Genomic DNA, 20,674 nt, shown 5'->3' on the forward strand with positions numbered 1-20,674 from the left:
GGTGAGCCGCCAGCAGTGGTGGTGAATGTGGGGAGAGAGATGGCGGAGTTTTGAGAGCGGATGAACTGGACGTGTGTCCATCAGAGACAATAAATTTGTAAGACTGGATGACATGAACTGATATATATATATATATATATTATGACTTTTGAACACTATTATGGTAAATACTTTGTTTGTTCTCTATCAAAATCTTTCCTTTGCCAACTATGCCCATCATTAGTTAGCGCCTTCAGTAGTTAGAATCTTTTATTTAGCTGGCAGTATTGGCACTCGCTGTATTGCAGTAGTTCGAGTAACGAAGATTTTTGTGAGGTAAGTGATTCATGAAAGGTATAGGTTATTGTTAGTCAGGGCCATTATTTTGTAGGGATTATTGAAAGTCAGATAGCGTTTTGCTAAAAATATTGTGTGTCAGTTTATTGATGATCTGAATAAGTAAAGAGAGAAATGTCTGTGCACGTTCAGTTTTGCTCAGCTGTTTGAAAATCAAATAACGTAAGGGGTGAGTCAGCACAGTAATTCATAAATTTTTGTAAGGGGATGTTTCAACTGTATAAAACTGGTAATTTTGATGAAAGCAGTGTGTGTCAGCCAAAAAATAAGTATATTTTGTACAAATAATGATCGTGTGTCAAAATATTTCCAGATTTGACTTCAAACATTGTTGCTATATTAGTCCACAGTGTGGCATATTACTACTTGCATAAACTGACAACTCTGAGTGCGGTGTTTGCTATTTAATCTGTTTGGCTTCATGTTTAAATAATTACATTCAATAACATGTTCACATATTTAAAATTTATTCGGTTCTCTGAAGAACTTAGATAATGCAAATTGTATCTGGTGTCATGTAAAGCGAACAGTAGTAAAGTTTAATGCATTGTTTATGGGAAATACGATTGCCTTTATTTTGAATGGTGAACTACTTGAGCACTCAGTTTCTTTGTTTTCTCTAGTGTCAGTTGTAAAAGAAAAGCTACAGAGTACATCCTTTATTTCGCATTAAACTCTGCAACCCTTAAGACATTGTCTTTACAATAGGTAACACACACGCACACACACACACTCACTCTGCTATTTCAGAGACACACATGACGTTTCTGTATTTATTAAAGCGTATGTGTGACAGAACGTATCCTTCACACAAAAAATGGTCTGTTTTAAAATGACTGTGTTCTTATTGTATACTTTATAGTGCAGGGTTTGTTAAGCATGCCATGTGTTATTAATGTTAACACACACAGATCAAGTCATGTTAGTTGATGTTATATTTGTTAAGGCAACTGACATTGACTGTTTCCAATAATGCAATTCAAGCAGGTTTCGAACAAAGGTGCTGTGAAAAAGAGTAAGGTAACATTTCATTTCCTCATCCAGACAAACAACGAAAAATACTGTGTTCAAACAACTGAGATAGTATTCTAATTGATACTACATCATAAACAGTTTTTTATCTTATGATTACCACAAACGACTATACACTGAGTGACTAAGACCATCATGCCCTTGACTCATGTACCATATACCGAGGGAAAGAAGGTTCATTGATGCTGACCAATTGAACGATTCTTAAAATATAAATAAGCGCTTATCACAAGAGATATATTTAGAGTTTTGAGCGCAATTTTTGTGTAATTTCATTTGTGAAGTCTCTTGGTGTTACGTGTGTCAGTTTATGTGTCACAGAACAAATGAGTGATATATAACTTTTTACTGCTGCATTTTCTAAAATTTTGTAAGCTTTTCATATGCAGACTTCTGTAAAAGTCAAATCGTGGCTCTCATGATTACACACATTACATGTATTCATGTACCAGTAAAAACTATGAACGAATAATAGCCAACATTCGAATGAAATAACACAATGCAGTAAGTAGACACACACAGCAGCAGAGCTGTTGATAACATCGTTGAAGTCATCGAGTGGTGAAGCAATCTCGAAGCAATCTCTCACAGCTACACAACTTTACAACAAAGCACACAAGCTATGACTGTGTCCCATGTAATCCATTCCAAAGATACAGCCATCCACTGTGGTAGTGCAGCTGTATGAGTGTCTGCTAGCATTCACTGCAACATATGTACTACGGCTGTCCACATGGGATACAACCACAAGAACGCATTTCTGTAAGAGTACAATTTCAGGGGATGGAATGGCTCTGAGGTTGTCTAAGATATGTAAAATACAATTCGAAATGACATCATGAATACCAAAAATCGCAGTGCTTCAGAACATCTGGACAGGTTCTCACGGCGTATTAAAAAAGAAAATGGACTCAGCAATATGACATATTTCAACATCTCATGCTCTCCTGTGGTCAAACTGAAGGAAAACTCATCAGAAAAAACGAACTGTAGCCAGTCGTTACATTAGTCAATACTGACTAGGGTTGGGGGTTGGTTGGGTTGTTTGGGGAAGAGACCAAACAGAGAGTTCATCGGTCTCATCGGATTAGGGAAGGAAGTTGGCCGTGCCCTTTCAAAGGAACCATCCCAGCATTTGCCTGGAGCGATTTAGGGAAATCACGGAAAACCTAAATCGGGATGGCCAGACGTGGGATTGAACAGACGTCCTGCCGAATGCAAGTCCAGTGTAATACTGACAAGCATTTGCACATAGAGCATTTTATGCTTTGGCCACAGTGATTAATGATTTCATATATTTTTCTCGACTACTCAAACACTAGGTTAAAACTTGTAAGAAATGGTTGCAGCATCAGGTGCCATGTGCACATAATAGTGCCAATGATGATAAAGCCATCTGTCGGAAACTTTAGTAACTTGCTGGAAACAATGAATAAAGGCACATTCTTCTGTGTTTAAAGTGCTATTTATATTTAATACTGAACACTTTTTTTATTTCTAATTATGCATCATTCAGAAAACATTACATACTAAATATAAATTATATTTAAATACTGTCAGGGAGTGGCGAGTACTAGTTACTCTGAGGCTCCTCAGCCACCACTGTGATGTTATCTGTACGCTGCCAACAGCTGCACTAACTGCGGAATACGAGGCCGTACACGTTTCCGTCAGGGCTGAGAGCCAAGACTAGTTCAATACTGTCAGCTTGGAGCTGTGCTCAAGTACTGCGCACCATTTTCCGCAATCATGTTCATTTTCTCAGTCGTTCGCCAGACATTTCTGTGATTGCAGTAACGAGATTATTTTAACCATTCCAAATGCCAGAATCAGCGTTCAGTCGCATACAGTGTTAAATATGTTCGAAATTTTCACATACCTTCAACTAGTATCTTTTGTCACCAATCGCACTTCACGTTGGCGTCGAGTTCAATTTTAGGGTAGCAATTGCTTTTATTAATTGTTGTCACACAGCTCTGACTATCCAAGCAAGATAGCGATGAACAAGTGTGTTAATACGAAATAGTGTGTCTGCGAAAGTTTTTCCCGCAGTCTTCTCTACGCTTAGGTGAGCTGCTGAACTCTGCACTGCAGAAATGCATACCGGGATTATTTCATACAATACTACATATGGGATTTCACAGTCTCTATTAAACCGCGGGGCACGATCTGAATCACGGCGATCGACTGTTACACAACTTCATTACTTGCCTAGATGATGACAGCAAAATAAGCGTTAACTGCAGATACATTTCTGGGTGTTTATTGAAGCATTTCCAGTGTGACCATGACAAGAACGGTGGCCAGGTGTGCCTTCATTAGACAGCCAGTTCGTTCGCCAGCAAGGCTTAAGATTTTCTGGATCAAATGACATTTAGCGTGAATCAGATCGTTCAGTGTAATACTGAGGACTGCTTCAACAGACCTATTCTACGGTACAGGATGTGATAACACTTGCAAAAGGATAATAGCAGACACCACCAAATTTGAAAATGAGAAACTGATATACGTGCAGCAATTTACCAGCGTTGTGCCAACATTTCATATGAATCGACACGCTGCGACACTGTCCTAATTGATGTGGCTTTTTATCCTGGAGATACATTTTGTACTGATATGCTGGCTTTAACCGTATATACATGCTTAGCATGTGAAAGCTAGGCTCAAACAATGCTCTCGATATTGTTCTGTAGTTAAACCACTTACGTTCTATAATAAGCTTTGAATATTATTAAAGTTTCATATCAGTTGCATGCTTTCTTGTGCTTTCTGAAACTGTCACTAGGAGCAACGTAAATGTGTACCATAACATGAATTTGGATAGCATTGATTGTCCATAATGGTATAGTCTTCGGTAGATCACAAAACGTTTTCCGCGGGTAGTATGAATTGCTTTCTAGGGTGTGCTTACAATTCTTGTTTAAGTGAGTTTGTGATTCACATGCGTTCTTTCCAGGATGTTGAGTTAAACAATAAGCATGTCACAGATACCATGAAATTCAAGAAACTTACTTGACTGTCTCTGATGATACTTACCGTTAGATGAGACAAATACAAAGGACACTCCTATAATTATAATTTGGTGGATTCAGTGAAAGGAATAAGGGAGCAAAATGTACATTTACTACACTGTATGCAACTTTTTATTTTTTTATTTCGTTTTGCAAGTATACCTTTTCACATACACCACTTTTTATTGTAATCTGGAATGTTATTTTGCGTAACAAGCAACCAAGCCTTCTTCTGATGGCTTAGCATAAAACCAGAACAATCATACATTTATTCCACAAACTTTCACGTACACTTTTACCAGCTTAAAAAGAACTACGAAAATTCTAGCATAATGCCTCACTTAAAATAACTATACATAAAACGTATGCAGCATATTTACAAGAATAAAGACAATACTACATAGCATAAATAAATTATAAAGATAACCAACGTAGCAAACACGATGGGAAAAAGAAATGTGCGCTCATACTGACCATTACATTACAGAGATTATTTCGAAGAAGTAGACACTGACCTGTGGTATGCATAGCTTTTTCTTCTTGGCGATATAATCATAAAATTAATGAACGACAAAAACAAAAAATTTGAAATATATTAAAATAAAAAAACCACTGTAGTGGGAACACGGACCACTAACCTCTTTCACGCGAGAAATGTGTGACAGAAGCGTCTCTTTGAGGCGCTGCATTGGCACCAACGCCCCACATCAGTGATGGGACCTTCTGGTAAGTAAGTCGGCAGGCTCGCTAGCTCAGTTGGTGGTCCGCGCCCTCCACAGCTTCCCCTCAACTCTCACTGGCCTTTCCTCTTTATCACACACAAAACTCACACAACCACTCGAAGACAAACAGGCACACACCCGCCCGCATAAGCAGGCGTAGGACGGAAGTTAATAACTCGAATCGGGATGTGACCACAGAACACAGAGCCAGACATTTCTACGACTGAGGCTAATTAAATCCTGGCGAGGCCAGTGTAGTGACTGCCCCACGACTGCGCGAGCTTTGAAAGCATGCGAAGGCAGTCGTATGGAGTGACCGTCAGAGGAAGACTGGCTCAGTATTCTGTAGTCTCACTTCTGTTTTGTTCCCTCTTATTGCTTCAGCGTATATTATTCAGCCAACATCGAATAAATTACTATCAGTTTAAATTCAAATCCCAAAACACAGTTATCCACAGCCATATCAATTATAACCAACCCCAGTCGTTTCTATTAACAAGAATCAAAGAAAAATTATTATGATCTCTCTCAGTTGATCGGCAAGAACGTTTAACAGATTCTCTTTTTTCGCAAGAAAGATAAAATTAAATAACATTTTTGTACATTATCAAAACGTAATATATCTCCTAAAATATAGATTTATGTCTATATGTACAATACAGAAAACTCACATTCTCAATCGCTGTACAATTGTATTTACAAAGGGCTGAAACATTCAATAAATTAATTTCTTAAACTAATCACTTCATAGTGGCAGTCACTGAAAGTGAAGTACAAATGTTGTTTTCTTTCCTCTTTGTGCCCAATTTCTCTGGGTGATAAACAAAGCATAGTGAAACCTTACCACTCACAGGTAAAAACGTCCAAATACATTCCAGTGTACCTCCTTTTTCTAGTACGATTCAAGCCATACAATACTAAGTGAGATGATTAAGGAAAACTAGCAATAGGCTCCTCATAGTAATTCTCCAATAGTTGTATCACTGCATTCTTCTTCTATTGTGCCGAATAAACCCCACTCGAAAAGTGATAATTAGCAGATACACAGTTAAAGTGTGAAAACATCCTACGTAATTATTCAGCGACCACGAATGAAAGCTGATCTCCGCTACTTCCCCCTCCCCTTACAACTGTATCTGCACTCAGCATTATGTTGCAGTGAACTTATAGATTAGGCCTTTGATGCTTACAAATTGTTATATCACAGTAATGTTACGCAACAATGTACAGATTGCTTACGTCTGGCAGTCTGCCCAGATAAGATCACAGTAATTTGTAGTTAAATACTCTCTTCGAATATATTACATTTGCACTGATCATTAGCACAATTCTTTTTAAAGAAAAATGAAAACATTAATCATCAAATTTGTCCAAGCCACTACGTGCAAATACTTCAAGATCGCAAATTTCATAACTGGAAGACTTTTGTAGTTGGCAGTTTCCTTAATGGAATGTGAAGCTCACATATGAAGGCTATCCGAGGTTTTAGGAATCTAATTAAGGACAGAAACTAGTTCATCTTGTAAAGCTGCTGAAATTGATAGACATTATGAATGAATTATTACTGGCTGCGTATAAAGGTATCTCTGTGTGTATAAAAATGGTACAACACTTCTGATAAATAAAATATTACCAAAGTATTACAAATTGACACTTTCAATGGACAAATGTGTGTTGTATAGCCGTTTATACTGTATCTGTTTAGTGAATCGTGAAATGGTCTTGAGGAGACATTAAATCGAAGGATCAGCAGATTTTGTACTTTCTTCGATGCTCTCTATTTGTTTATCTCGCTCAAAAGTGACGTAGCTCTACGCGAACAGTTTTTATGCGTCTAACTGCTATCAACGTGGCCGAAAAATGAATTACCATCTTTCTCCACAGGGAAAACTGTTCTGCTCGAACGAAAATCGTGGGCACACGTGGACGCAAAAGGGGACAGTCGTTTTAATGACTGTCGTTGGACGGAAAGTACACATGCAGAGAGGTAAGTACCTGGAGTCGGCAGACAATTTGAGACCCGATGGCGGGGCAGCGACGAATTCACTTGGACGAGGGCGGAGGCGTGCCGAAACGCTGCCGACACCGCCGGCTGCGCGCTGAGTGTGGAGGAACTGGTTCCAGCGGAACCCTAACAGGTGGCAGACGGGCGGGCTGGCCAGCCGCTGCGCCCCGTGCGGTCCGACATCTGCGCTCAGCGCCAGCTGCTGGGCTGCAGAGGCCGTACGTGCCAGCTCTGGCGTCATTTGTTCGCTCTATCCGACTCTCTAGCTATTTTGGAACGACATCTCCCAATCAGCGAAGTGCTGTAGCGGGAAACACGTGGATGTCAAACTTGCGAATTGGCGGCGACTAGGACTTCTCTTCCAACTGGCTGCTATACAAGGAATTTACTGCTGGAAGCAATCTTGGGCACGCTCGGATGAGTATCCAACAGCAGACCGTTTCATACTCAACTTTGGAGTCTAACGATGCGAGACACGCTGGCGTCAAACTCCGGTCATCGTGCCAGGCGCACCAAAAAATCTTTGGACTCTATGGCTTTCTTGGCACCGGTATCGAGCTTGATATTGTCTGAATTCCGTAATTTGTTTTTATCCTAAGTTGCTTTTTCGCCGTAGGTTGAGAAGGCGTACGTAACCACTCCACAGGTTGGCAAGGTGTTACACAAATATCCAGTAAATCTAAAGAGAAGAGTAGTTCTCGGTGGGGGGAAACCCTGGCAGCAGACGCGAGTTTTCTGATCTCTCGACACTGGCGGGCAGAAACGAGGAGGAAGGTCAATCGTGACGAAACAGTGAGACGACGCGGAGACATCGACCGGTAGCGTCCCCGTCTTTAGTGAAGGTGCCTTAGAACATTCACGTGTCTTCTTTAGTGCGGAAGGTGTTGGCAGCCGCGACGGACGCAGGCACTGTCGCAGACTCGGCAGCGGCGCGACGGCTCGTCTTCTCAGTGGCGCTTCATGTGCAGCGACAGGTGGTCGGAGCGCGAGAAGGAGCGCTGACACAGGTGGCACTTGAACGGCTTCTGGCCCGTGTGCTTGCGGAAGTGGCGCGTCAGCTCGTCCGAGCGCGCGAACTTCCACGTGCACCCGTCCCACATGCACTGGTACGGTTTCTCGCCTGAAACATAACGAAATGGAGACAACCGGCGCTACTGAGAATCTAGGCAGCGCTATAATAATGCAGTGGGAGGGCATGATGTTATATGACGTTAATATACAGGGTGTAACTGGTATAAGTCCACATATTTTTGAATGTGGTATCTTAACATGCACAAACACACTGAAACGCCAAAAAACTGGTATAGGCATGCATATTAAAATACTGAGGTATGAAATACGATGCTGTGGTCGGCAACGCTTATGTAAGACAACAAGTGTCCGGCGTTAAATTAGTTACTACAGCTGCAATGTCAGATTATCAAGATTTAAGTGAATTTGAACATGGTGTTACAGTCGGCGCACGAGCGATGGGACACAGCATCTCCGACGTAGTGATTAAGTGGGGATTTTCCCGTACGACCCTTTCACCAGTGTACTGTGAATATCAGGAATCCGGCAAAACGTCAAATCTCCTACATCGCTGCGGCCGGAAAAGATCCTGCCAAGAACGGAACCAACGACGACTTAAGAGATCGTTCAAGGTGGCAGTCGTTTAACGTGACAAAAGTGCAATCCTTCCGCATATTGCTGCAGATTTCAATGCTGGGCCACCAACAAGCGTCATGGTGCGAACCATTCAACGAAACATCATCGATATGGACTCTCGGAGCCAAAGACCCACTCGTGTATCCCTGATGACTGCACGACACTAAGATTTAGGCCTCGTATGGGTGCGTCAACACCTACACTGATTGGACTATTGATGACCGGAAACACGTTGCCTGGTCGGACGAGTCTCGTTTCAAATTGTATCGAGCAGATGGACGTGTACGGTTAAGGAGACAACCTCATGAATCCATGGACTCTGCATGTCAGCAGGGGACTATTCAATCTGGTGAAGGCTGTGTAATGGTGTGGGGCGTGTGCAGTTGGAGTGATGTGGGGACCCCTGATACGTCTAGATACAACTCTGACAGATGAACACGAACGTAAGCATCCTGTCTGATCACCTGCATCCATTCATGTCCACTGTACATTCCGACAGCCTTGGGCAATTCCAGCAGGATAATGCGGCACACGATGCTGTTCGGAAGGACCAGTCAGACCAGAAGGGTACAGAGATCGCCTTGAATATGTCAAGGATACTGTGTCACGACAGATAGGATTGACAGAGAACATTGAAAGTGTTTAAAGAAAGGTAGCTCGTTTTGTAGCGAAACAGGAGGGAGTGTGTTGTATGATGCGTGAACCGGGGTGGTAATCATTAAAACAAAGGCGTTTTTCGTTGCAGCGAGAACTTTTCGCACAATTTCAATCACCAACTTCCTCATCAGAAATTATTTTGTTGCTGCCCCCTATATATGGAGAAACGATCAGCGTAATAAAATAAGGGAAGTCAGAGCTTGCGCGGAAATATTTAACTGTTCGTTTTTCTCGCAAACTGTTCGAGAGTGAAACGACAGAGCTTGAATGTGGTTCGATGAACCCTCTTCCAGTCACTTAATTGTGAACTGCTGAGTAGCCATATAGATGCACATAATTAGCAGCAATTACTGGGTTAAAAAGATATGAATCGACGGTATAAATGATTATCTGCTTAAGCCCAGCAATCATTGCATAAGCAAAACTATGTGCAAACACAGTTCGGGGATAGGTGGCAAAGAACGTTGTACGTGACGTGCAAGTACCTGGTACCCTACTAACAGCAACGCGACAACTTTCTTGCAATTAATGATGCAGGTCCTTGCACTTTGTGTTCTCCCAATAATAACAGCCTTGTTAATGAAAAGTACAGCAGGGAGCATGTTTCCTGCGAAGCGCCTGTCAAGTGCACAAAGCTGTATAGGAGGCTTTAAGACACATAGGCAGTGGTGCGTATCGAGCACAGCAGAATGGTAAATGCCTATATCCTCCAGACTAACAGCAGCTACAACGACGAGGCGAGATTAACTGTCGGAAGAAAGACCGGCGTCGCTAACACGTTACATAGCGCCACATGTGGGATAGTTGGCTCGCAGCAGGTGACATGAATAATGCGTCGTTAGGTCAGACAATGGCGATTAGATGCGGGGCGCAAAGTAGCGCTGCGCCGTACACGAGTCTCCAGTGTCCGCGCCGCAGCTAACGACCAGTAAGTTACGTCGACAATTATTTTCCAGCCGTCGAAATTAGAAACACCTAGCACGCTTCGTCTCGCGGTTAATGGCGTCGTCCATTGAGGCGGCGTCGCCACGCAAATTAGTGACTGGGAAGAGCGCAGAAGAAAGGACGCGTATTTCACGGCGCCGCGCGGCGCACGGGCTTGCTGCTCGCGGCCGGTAGAGCGGCTCCCGCCGGGAGAATCGATCCTAAATTAGCCATCGGCGATCTAGAGGCTGTCGCGGCCGCCGGAGTACCCGGGCAGCAGTCTTTGTACGACAGCGGCGCCCGCTGCGGGCGGACACGCTGTCCGCGTGACCAATAAAACACCGGTCCCTTCCCACCACGCTCCCTTCCCGCCGAGCCGCGCCTGTTCCCCACCCTACCCCCAGGCGTAAATGATACTGTCTGTTCCGATTGCGGTGGGAAATACGAAACCAATTAGGTCATATTCACCGCGCCCGCCAGCCGGTAATTCTCGGCCATTGTCGGCGGCGGCGCAGTGCACCGCGAGGCTCGTTTCCAGGCCCTGATTTACCGGTGTGCTTTGCCGGCGCCCACTTAGGGCACATAAGTCGTGCGCCGCTGCGGCGTCGCCACAAAGTAAATAAACAACCCTACTCCCCTCCCACCACCACCTGCGCGCTTCCACCGAGCTCCTCTCCTGGCCCGCGTAGCCACATTCTCGTTCCGTCCTTCGACATATGTTTATTTGGGCTAAACCGTTGTGCTCAAATCTGACGCAATTTCTTTATTTATATGTGACTGTCTCGCGGTTCGCCACCCCCGGCCCCTCGTACGCCGCCCGCTTCCTACGCCTTTGGCTTTTATTCGTTTTTGGAGTGCGCCGGCGCTCGTGGCACGAGCAGATAGGCCACAGCGGTGTCGCGTGACGGAGTGCCGAAGCCGACCCATTGTTCTGCGCCCCGGCAGAGATGAACCCGGCCCGGGCCGGCCCGCCGCGGTCCGCCTTGCATCATCGCCGCAGACGTCCGATTTGTGCCGAGATTAACATCCCAGTTGCAGCAACCTTCCCACGTCTCATGGACGAAACCCTGACGCCAATCAACATTTCACTGCTTTCGTACTGCGTTTGAACTTCTCACGAAGAACATTAGCAAACTCCTCTTACGTTTTTACGATATTGCATGATAACAATGGAACATAAACTCCATCCAAGTCACACACAAAAAAAATATACATGTAGAGGGTGATTCAGCAGCCCCCACCTATGGTTTTTATGCAACCCGTGACGCCTTCAGAAACCACAAGCGAGATTTTCATGGTCTCTCGCTCGCTGAGCGCTAATTATTTAGTCCTACAGAAAAAAATGAACATAACCGTTTCTAGGAAATTTAATGTAGCTAAAGTTTGTAGTGAGAAGTTTTCGCTGGAAGCCACAGTTTTTGAATTATTCAACAAAGTCGCGTTTGAAGGTCACTTCATCAGTACGTTTTTGTTGAATAATTCGAAAACTACAGCCTCCAGCGGAAAATTATCCCAGTTCAAAATTCAACTACGAGGGTTAGATAAATATTTCAAAGTTTTACTGACCTTTAAAGTAGTCACCAGCATTGTGTATAACCCGTTGCCAGCGACGTGGAAGTCGTAGGATAGTCTTAGCAGTTCCAGTTGTGTAAAGGGCTTGAGCGGCCCGGTCTATTGCCCGACGAATTTGTAACAGCTCTAAAACGAATACCGAGAAGTGTTTTCTTCAGTTTAGAAATCTCGTTGAACTCAAGAGGGCTTAAGCCAGGGGAGTGGAGTAGGTGGTATAGCACTTAACAGCCCTATCAGTCAAACAGACCAGTAACAGCTTGCACTGTACGTGCTTGAGCATTATCCTTCAAAATGATGGTCAGGCCCTGAAGAAAGTGTCATCACTTCTTACGCTAAGCTGGTCGTAGGTTGTTTTCCAAGAATGAACAGCATAGAGACAGAAGTGATGACACTTTCTGCAGGACCTGACCATCATTTTGAACTAGCTGTTACTGATTTATTTGACTGATGGGGTTGCTAAGTGCTATACCACCTACTCCACTCTCATGCCTTAAGCCCTCGTAAGTTCAACTCGATATCTAAACTGAAGGAAACACTTCGCGGCATTCGCTTCAGAACTGCTACAAATTCGTCGGGCAATAGACCGCGCCGCTCGAACTGTCAACCCAACTGTCACTGCTAAGAATATCCTACGACTTCCGCATCACTGGCAACGGGTTTACACACAATGCTGGTGACTACTTTGAAGGTCAGTAAAACATTGAAACACGTATCTATTTTGTACGATCTGTAAGTAAATAGTTGCCACTATTAAAGTTACAACCCTCGTATATTATTTCCTACAAAAAAGTCCTGATGATTTTTTGTGTAGGACTAACAGTCTGCACACACCGAGCGAGAGAATATGAAAATGTTGCACGTGGTATTTGAAGGCGTTGAGAGATGAGTAAAACCCGTTGGTAAGAGCAGCTAAAAAACTCTTACAAACACTAGACCCTACACACGGTGATTCTGTGATGATGTTATAAAGTTTTAGGGACGACGGAAAAAGAGTGAATATACTAATTTGAAGTAAGGGAACCTAGTCTGGAAAGAACAAGATTTCATGAACATGAGCGAAAATGTACTCGAGCTGTGCCTTAGTCTCGCGCTGCATTCGAACTGAGGACTCCAACTTCCCCAACTCTCATCGTGACCTGCAGATTTCGCGCTGAATACTCCCCAACACAACAGTTGTTGAAGCTTGCGTCCATCAGCTTCAATGCAGGCATGGCATCGTGCGAAGTTCTTTTGTACCCATTGTAATATCTCCCGTGTCGTTAGAACAGCGAGAATTCTTGTTAGGAATATCCTCTTCAGTCTCGACAGGCGTCTCGTACACAACACGTTTCACATGTCTCTCCAAGAAGAAACCAAATGGAGTGTGATCCCTCGCCACGAAACAGGACCTCTTCTACCGATTCACGTTTCAGGGAATGTCTGACAGAGGTGTTTACGAACCATCAGTTTAAAGTGAGGTCGATCTCTATGATGATGAAACCACACCCGTTGTCGAATAATAAGTGGGATATTTTACAGGAACCTGGCTAGTGTATCTCTGATAAACATTGTGTACGCTAGTACATTAAGCAGGGAGGAAGAGAAAAAGGATCTGATTATGCCTGTACACACGTTGAATGACAATCTGTATTGATGGCTTTCCACAGCTGTTTGGTAAGATTTCTCCTCGGCCCAGTCATGACTGTTGCGACTATTTAGCATTCCATATCTGGTAAACTTGGTTTAGCTTAATCCGTGAAAATAACATAAGCAGGAAGAGAAGATCGGCTGTAAACAGCAGGAATAATCACTGACTGAAAAGGACACGAGGTCCGAAGTCAGCAGTTCTAGCACGCAGTTTCTGTGGATGTAGGTGTGCAGCTGCTTTTCACGTAATACTCGCCACACAGTACTCTGCTCCGTATTTATCTCACGTGCAGCCGATCGAGTGCTGATTGGAAGAGCCTCATCAACTCAAGCAAGCACTGAAGCTTCAAAGTCGGGAATCCGTGGAGTTCGTCGTTCTCGTCCGCGTTAATTGTACTGTGTTACCAATTTCCCTGCTTCAGTTAATCGTTGGAACACTCTTGGAAACATGTTCTATACGGATATTTGGTCCCTGGATTGTCTACACTAGAATCTTAGCAACAACAGTAGAATTGAGAAATTTCACTCTGCAGCGGAGTGTGCGCTGATGTGAAACTTCCTGGAAGATTAAAACTGTGTACCGGACCGAGACTCGAACTAGGGACCTCCGCCTTTCGCGGGCAAGTGCTCTACCAACTGAGCTACCCAAGCACGACGCACGACTCACGACCCGTCCTCACAGCTCCGCCAGTCCCGCATCTCCTATCTTTCAAACTTCATAGAAGCTCTCCTGTACACCTTGCAGAACTAGCCGTCCTGGAAGAAAGGATATAGTTCGAGTCTCGATCCGGCACACAGTTTTAATCTGTCAGGAAGTTTCAACAGCACAATTATTCCGCTGTCAGAGGTAGCATAAAAATTTTCGATTATAGCTTTCGACTAGGTCCCTTACATAAACCTGTCGCATTTACCCTTTTCTATCGTCCCAGAAAGTTTGTACGTCATCACGGAGTCACTGTACATAAAGATAAAGGTCAAAAGTGACCGAAAGCATAGTGGCACGGATGCCGACGTAAGGAAGAAGACAGCAGTAGTGTGGGGGAAATGCGGCATAAAGCCACACCAACAATTAAATTCGATAACATCCGTTGGCCAAAATGTACGTTTTTAAACGACACCAGCCTGAGTTACAGCGAATCGAAAAATGTATGGTGGTTAATGGGAATTTATACCATTTCCTATACTACCTTGTAAAACGAGGTGGAAGAGAGAAAGAGGCCGTTTTTACCCTTCCATGCGAATTACCATTCCCGTTCGTTGTGTTCCTAGGAGCCATGATGTGACAACACAATACACGAAAAGGTGGTACATATTCAGGAAGTGCGGGTTTCGAACCTCATGTTGTTAGCCTTATTAAGCTATACGGTACAAGCAGTCACATCTCTTGGAAAAAAATTTCTATCACAGAAAGTCTCGTGTGAAATTTGAGAAAACCTTAATAATCGTTCATTAGACACAACGATGTGTTCGTTCTCCTCTTACGAAATGGAGAAAGAAACAATTACATTTCCGCTGTATTGACCATTATATATGCTGGCAGTAATTCAAATTATACATAGACAACGTTCAGGAGCTATAGCTTTGAAGACAGTCTAGTACGCGCATAGGCTGACTAACGTAACACTGGCCTGAACATTTTGCGGAAATGTCAAGAGAAAGTCACGTGCGCAATCTGAAGAGCATTCGTGGAAGTTGCTGAAACCGTCACGACAAGGCGGGTGGCCCGACGAGTTGGTAGCGACCAGAGGAGGGTCCTGCCGGGACGCAGCTCGCGGCCTTGGTAGCCGCGGCGCAAGGTGGCGCGCGGCCTGTGGTGCCATTACCGTATTTGCATGCGCGCGGCCGCGGCCACAGCCACGGCCATTACCGTAAATCAGGAGCGCCGATTGGCGGCTCGCGATGCCATCGCCGCCAACACTCGCCGGCCAGCGCGTCCTTCTCGTCTGCTCCTTTCCCTCATTTCTATTTTAGCCCACACTTTTGCAATTCCGAGAGTAGAACTAGTACCGGAGGGGCATTAGCAGATAGTCCAGTCTTCTAGTATTAGCTATATCTTAGGTACACCTGTCTACAGATATACTCCGCAAACCACTTTACGGTATGTGGGAGAGAGTTCTCCGTGTACAGCTGTCATTTCCCCCAATTCCTTTTCCTGTCGCGAATATGGTGCGCGGAATAATTGACTGATGAACTTCCTGTCAGTTCGAATCTCTCTAAATTTTACTTCTATGGTCGTCTTATTAGGCGTATGTGCGAGGAAGCAGTATACGCTGAGGTGAAAAGCGATGTGCACACTTACATATAGCGGTAGTATCGCGTATACAGGGTATAAAAGGGCAGTGCATTGGTGGAGCTTCATTTGTACTCAGCTGATTCGTGTGAAAAGACTTCCGGCGTGATTATGGCCGCATTACGGGAATGATAAGACTTCGAACACGGAAAGGTAGCTAGTGCTAGATGCAGGGGACAATCCGTGTCGAGAATCGTTAGGGAATTCAATATTCCGAGATCCACAGTGTCAAGAGTGTGCCAAGAATATCACATTTCAGCATTACCGCTCACCCCAGACAACGCAGCAGCCGACGATCCTCAACAACTGAGAGCAGCGGCGTGTGCGGAGAGTTGTCAGTGCTAAGAGACAAGCAACAATGCGTGAAATAACAGCAGAAATCAATGTGGGACGTAAAACGAATGTATTCATCAGGACAGTACGGCGAAATGTGGCGGTAAAGGGCCATTACAGCAGACGACCGAAGCGAGTATCTTTGTTAACTGCACGACATCGCCTGCATAACCTATCCTGGGCGCGTGACCTTCCAGGTTGAACGATAGACGATTTAAAACCGTGGCCTGATCAGGTGAGTCCCGATTTCAGTAGGGAAGAGGTGATGCGAGGATTCGAGTGTGTCGCTGACCCCACGAAGACTTGGATGACAAGTTGTCAACAAGGCACTGGTGGTGGCTCCATAATGGTGTGCGGTGTGTTTACATGGAATGGATTGAGTCTTCTGGCCCAACTGGACCGATCGTTGACTGGAAATGGTTATTTAAAGCTACTTGGACACAGGTTGCAGTAATTCGTGGACTTCATGTTCCCACACAACGATGGAATGTTTATGGATGGCAATGCGCCATTTCACCTGGCCACAGTTGATCGCGATTGGTTAAGAGAACATTCTGCACGATTTGAGTGAATGACAGGACCATACATTTCGCCCGATATGATTCCCACCGTACATTTATGGGACATAATCGAGTGGTCAGTTCGTGCACAAAATCCGACGCTGGCAACACTTTTGCATTTATGGACAGCTATAGAGGCAGCATGGCTGAATATTTCTGCAGTGGACTTCTAAAGACTTGTCGAGTCCGTACCACGTCAAATCGCTGCACTACGTTGGGGCGAAAGGAGGTCCGACGCGATGTAAGAGGTATCCCGTGACTTTTGTCACCTCAGTATAACGGTTGACTCTTCTAGGAACGTACGGTTGCAGAGCGTTGACAGTAAATTTGTCTTTGAGGTCTGTCACTGAAGTTGGATGAGAATCGCATGACGCTTTCGCGCTTACCAAACGAACCCGTGACCCGTCTCTCGCTGCCCGTGTTTGGGTCTTGTCTACTAATATACGTAATCCTCTACTTGCGTATGTACTATGCTAGTAAGTATCACGTGTATGCATGCAGATGCTCGAGCCTTTCGAATTTCGCAATCGTACAATGGGGAATCGCTAAAATAGCTAAGTTACATTTAATCAGCCGAGAGGTCGCTTCTAATACACACTCCTGGAAATTGAAATAAGGACACCGTGAATTCATTGTCCCAGGAAGGGGAAACTTTATTGACACATTCCTGGGGTCAGATACATCACATGATCACACTGACAGAACCACAGGCACATAGACACAGGCAACAGAGCATGCACAATGTCGGCACTAGTACAGTGTATATCCACCTTTCGTAGCAATGCACGCTGCTATTCTCCCATGGAGACGATCGTAGAGATGCTGGATGTAGTCCTGTGGAACGGCTTGCCATGCCATTTCCACCTCGCGCCTCAGTTGGACCAGCGTTCGTGCTGGACGTGCAGACCGCGTGAGACGACGCTTCATCCAGTCCCAAACATGCTCAATGGGGGACAGATCCGGAGATCTTGCTGGCCAGGGTAGTTGACTTACACCTTCTAGAGCACGTTGGGTGGCACGGGATACATGCGGACGTGCATTGTCCTGTTGGAACAGCAAGTTCCCTTGCCGGTCTAGGAATGGTAGAACGATGGGTTCGATGACGGTTTGGATGTACCGTGCACTATTCAGTGTCCCATCGACGATCACCAGAGGTGTACAGCCAGTGTAGGAGATCGCTCCCCACACCATGATGCCGGGTGTTTGCCCTGTGTGCCTCGGTCGTATGCAGTCCTGATTGTGGCGCTCAACTGCACGGCGCCAAACACGCATACGACCATCATTGGCACCAAGGCAGAAGCGACTCTCATCGCTGAAGACGACACGTCTCCATTCGTCCCTCCATTCACGCCTGTCGCGACACCACTGGAGGCGGGCTGCACGATGTTGGGGCGTGAGCGGAAGACGGCCTAACGGTGTGCGGGACCGTAGCCCAGCTTCATGGAGACGGTTGGGAATGGTCCTCGCCGATACCCCAGCAGCAGCAGTGTCCCTAATTTGCTGGGAAGTGGCGGTGCGGTCCCCTACGGCACTGCGTAGGATCCTACGGTCTTGGCGTGCATCCGTGCGTCGCTGCGGTCCGGTCCCAGGTCGACGGGCACTTGCACCTTCTGCCGACCACTGGCGACAACATCGATGTACTGTGGATACCTCACGCCCCACGTGTTGAGCAATTCGGCTGTACGTCCACCCGGCCTCCCGCATGCCCACTATACGCCCTCGCTCAAAGTCAGTCAATTGCACATACGGTTCACGTCCACGCTGTCGCGGCATGCTACCAGTGTTAAAGACTGCGATGGAGCTCCGTATGCCACGGCAAACTGGCTGACACTGACGGCGGCGGTGCACAAATGCTGCGCAGCTAGCGCCATTCGACGGCCAACACCGCGGTTCCTGGTGTGTCCGCTGTGCCGTGCGTGTGATCATTGCTTGTACAGCCCTCTCGCAGTGTCCGGAGCAAGTATGGTGGGTCTGACACACCGGTGTCAATGTGTTCTTTTTTCCATTTCCAGGAGTGTATTTTCTCCGTGCATATTAAACAGCATTACTTTCGGTTAAGTTGCTCAGAAACGCTTTATCCGGTGTAGGTTTCCTATTTCCTTGAACTGCTTGTCTTCCCAGCTCTTGAGCTTCGCTCATCCGCTTCCTGTGGTCTGGCGGTTAGGCGTCGTAGCCTCTGCATCTTGAGTTTCCATTTTCGAGCTTGTTGAGGATTCTTTTCGCTAGGGCATTGGGCGTTCGTGTTATCCTCCTTATTTCATTTCATCTACATCGACGGACATGTCGCCGAAGTGGCGTCAAAAAGAAAGACTTGCACCAGGCAGCCGAAGGACCCCCGGACAGAGTCTCCTGCCATACTATGATTCGTTACATTTCAGTTCAGTTCTGCGTAGATTTCCTTCTCTTTTTCACCAACTTTTGTTAAGTAACTATACTTGTGTGCCAGAATTCCGACCAAGAAAGTACGTTGTTATGATCCGAGAGGTTAGAGAAGACCGAAGCAACAATGCAAGATTACGGTGGCGGTGAAAGGGTTGACAAGATGTTGGTGTCCATTTCTTCAGGAAAGAGACACAAACTCAGTTTATGGAGGACAAGCAAACGTGACGGTCATGGTCTTCCTTTCGCCACTCTGACACAGTAACTGTGGGATAACGCTGAACAACTATTTAAAGAAGCTTGGTCCAGGATTTAAAGCCCGCCGCTCTCGAGTGGATTTCCGCGGTATTAATTACCAGCTGACCTCATTTAATCATCGGTGAGTGATAGAATGTCGTGGGAAGAATCTCGTAACTGTATTTCAAATCACAAAAGGAATAAATGAAAGGCGAAGCATAAGGCAAATGATTCAGTAATGGAAATGTGTCACTCGATATATTTTAATTTGGAACGAGCACCCCTCGAAATTATCACTGGACTCCTCGCTGGTGACACTTAGGAAGACTATTACACGGTCGTAAATACGTCTTCGCGTTCCCATTACAACGGCGTCGTAAATCTCGTCAAGATGAAGAGGAACGTACGACGCATAAACACGGCAGAAAAAAAACGATAAATAAGAGGCAAAGAAAGGGCAATTCTGAACTGTCAGAAGACACAGAATCGGACAGGTGTCGGGAGCAACTGTGGAAAGGTGGTTGGCCGCGCATTTGGGGTGGGCCGCCGGTCGGAAGGAATTATGTGCTCGGTACGCCTAGGAGTCACCGTGGGTAAGGTGCGCGGGTGGGGAATAAATCACGCTGCCTCCCCTCCCCACTCCCCAAAAGAGAAGAGCGGTATGTGGGCGAAGCGTAAAAGGAACGAAAGCCGGGGAAAAGGCACGGCGCTGCCGCCGGATAGCGGCCGGGGTCCCGCCCGGCTGCGGCTATCTGCGCCCATTTATCTGCGCGCGCGCCACAACTTACATCTATGACAGAGGCGGACCCACATAAATAGCGGCGACAACGCGGCCGCGAGCCGTCCCCGCGGCTAGGACCGCGCTCTGCCTACCTGGCGACGCGGCCGCAGCAGGCCGGGGCAGAGCAGAAGCAGGGGACGCGACGGCTCAATCCGCGCACAGCCTCCGTTCCTCATCGCCGGAACCGCGCATTCTGACCTGTCGGCGGGACAGCCTAACTAATGCCTCCTACGTCTCGTCCCCCCACTCTTCGCCCGTGCCCTTTTGTAGGCGTTACCCACATTTCTGAGGTGAACGACACTGCACGTGCTTTCCCTTTAAAAATTGCAAGTGTGCTTCTGTTCTAAATGCCGTCTACCGCTCCAAACGCCGTCACAGAGTGTGTAGTAGTGTATGTACATTGTGTCCCGTTTATCTTGACGCCCCAAATACTTTATTGTCTAGAACAAAATAAAAAAAATATCACGCAAATGATGTTCAAATACTAGAACATTAACCAACATGGCTGAATGATAAATGTTATTGCAATTAGTAAATAAATAAACAAACATTATTACAATTA

The 20,674-nt window shown here is 45.5% G+C and overlaps 1 protein-coding gene across 2 annotated transcripts in view; it reads right to left on the reverse strand.

Annotated features, from left to right (window-relative positions):
- Positions 1 to 4,504: 4,504 nt before the first annotated feature.
- LOC126284187 (Krueppel-like factor 8) overlaps positions 4,505 to 20,674 on the reverse strand; it is a 1,008,191-nt gene continuing 992,021 nt past the window's right edge. For both annotated transcript variants that reach the window (XM_049982934.1, XM_049982933.1), the window contains one exon: positions 4,505 to 8,226. In XM_049982934.1, the coding sequence (XP_049838891.1) occupies positions 8,054 to 8,226 (173 nt within the window). In that variant the 3' untranslated portion in view covers positions 4,505 to 8,053. The remainder of the gene's footprint in view (positions 8,227 to 20,674) is intronic.

The sequence above is a fragment of the Schistocerca gregaria genome, chromosome 8 (assembly GCF_023897955.1).
Source record: "Schistocerca gregaria isolate iqSchGreg1 chromosome 8, iqSchGreg1.2, whole genome shotgun sequence".
In the NCBI taxonomy this organism is placed as follows: Eukaryota; Metazoa; Arthropoda; class Insecta; order Orthoptera; family Acrididae; genus Schistocerca; species Schistocerca gregaria.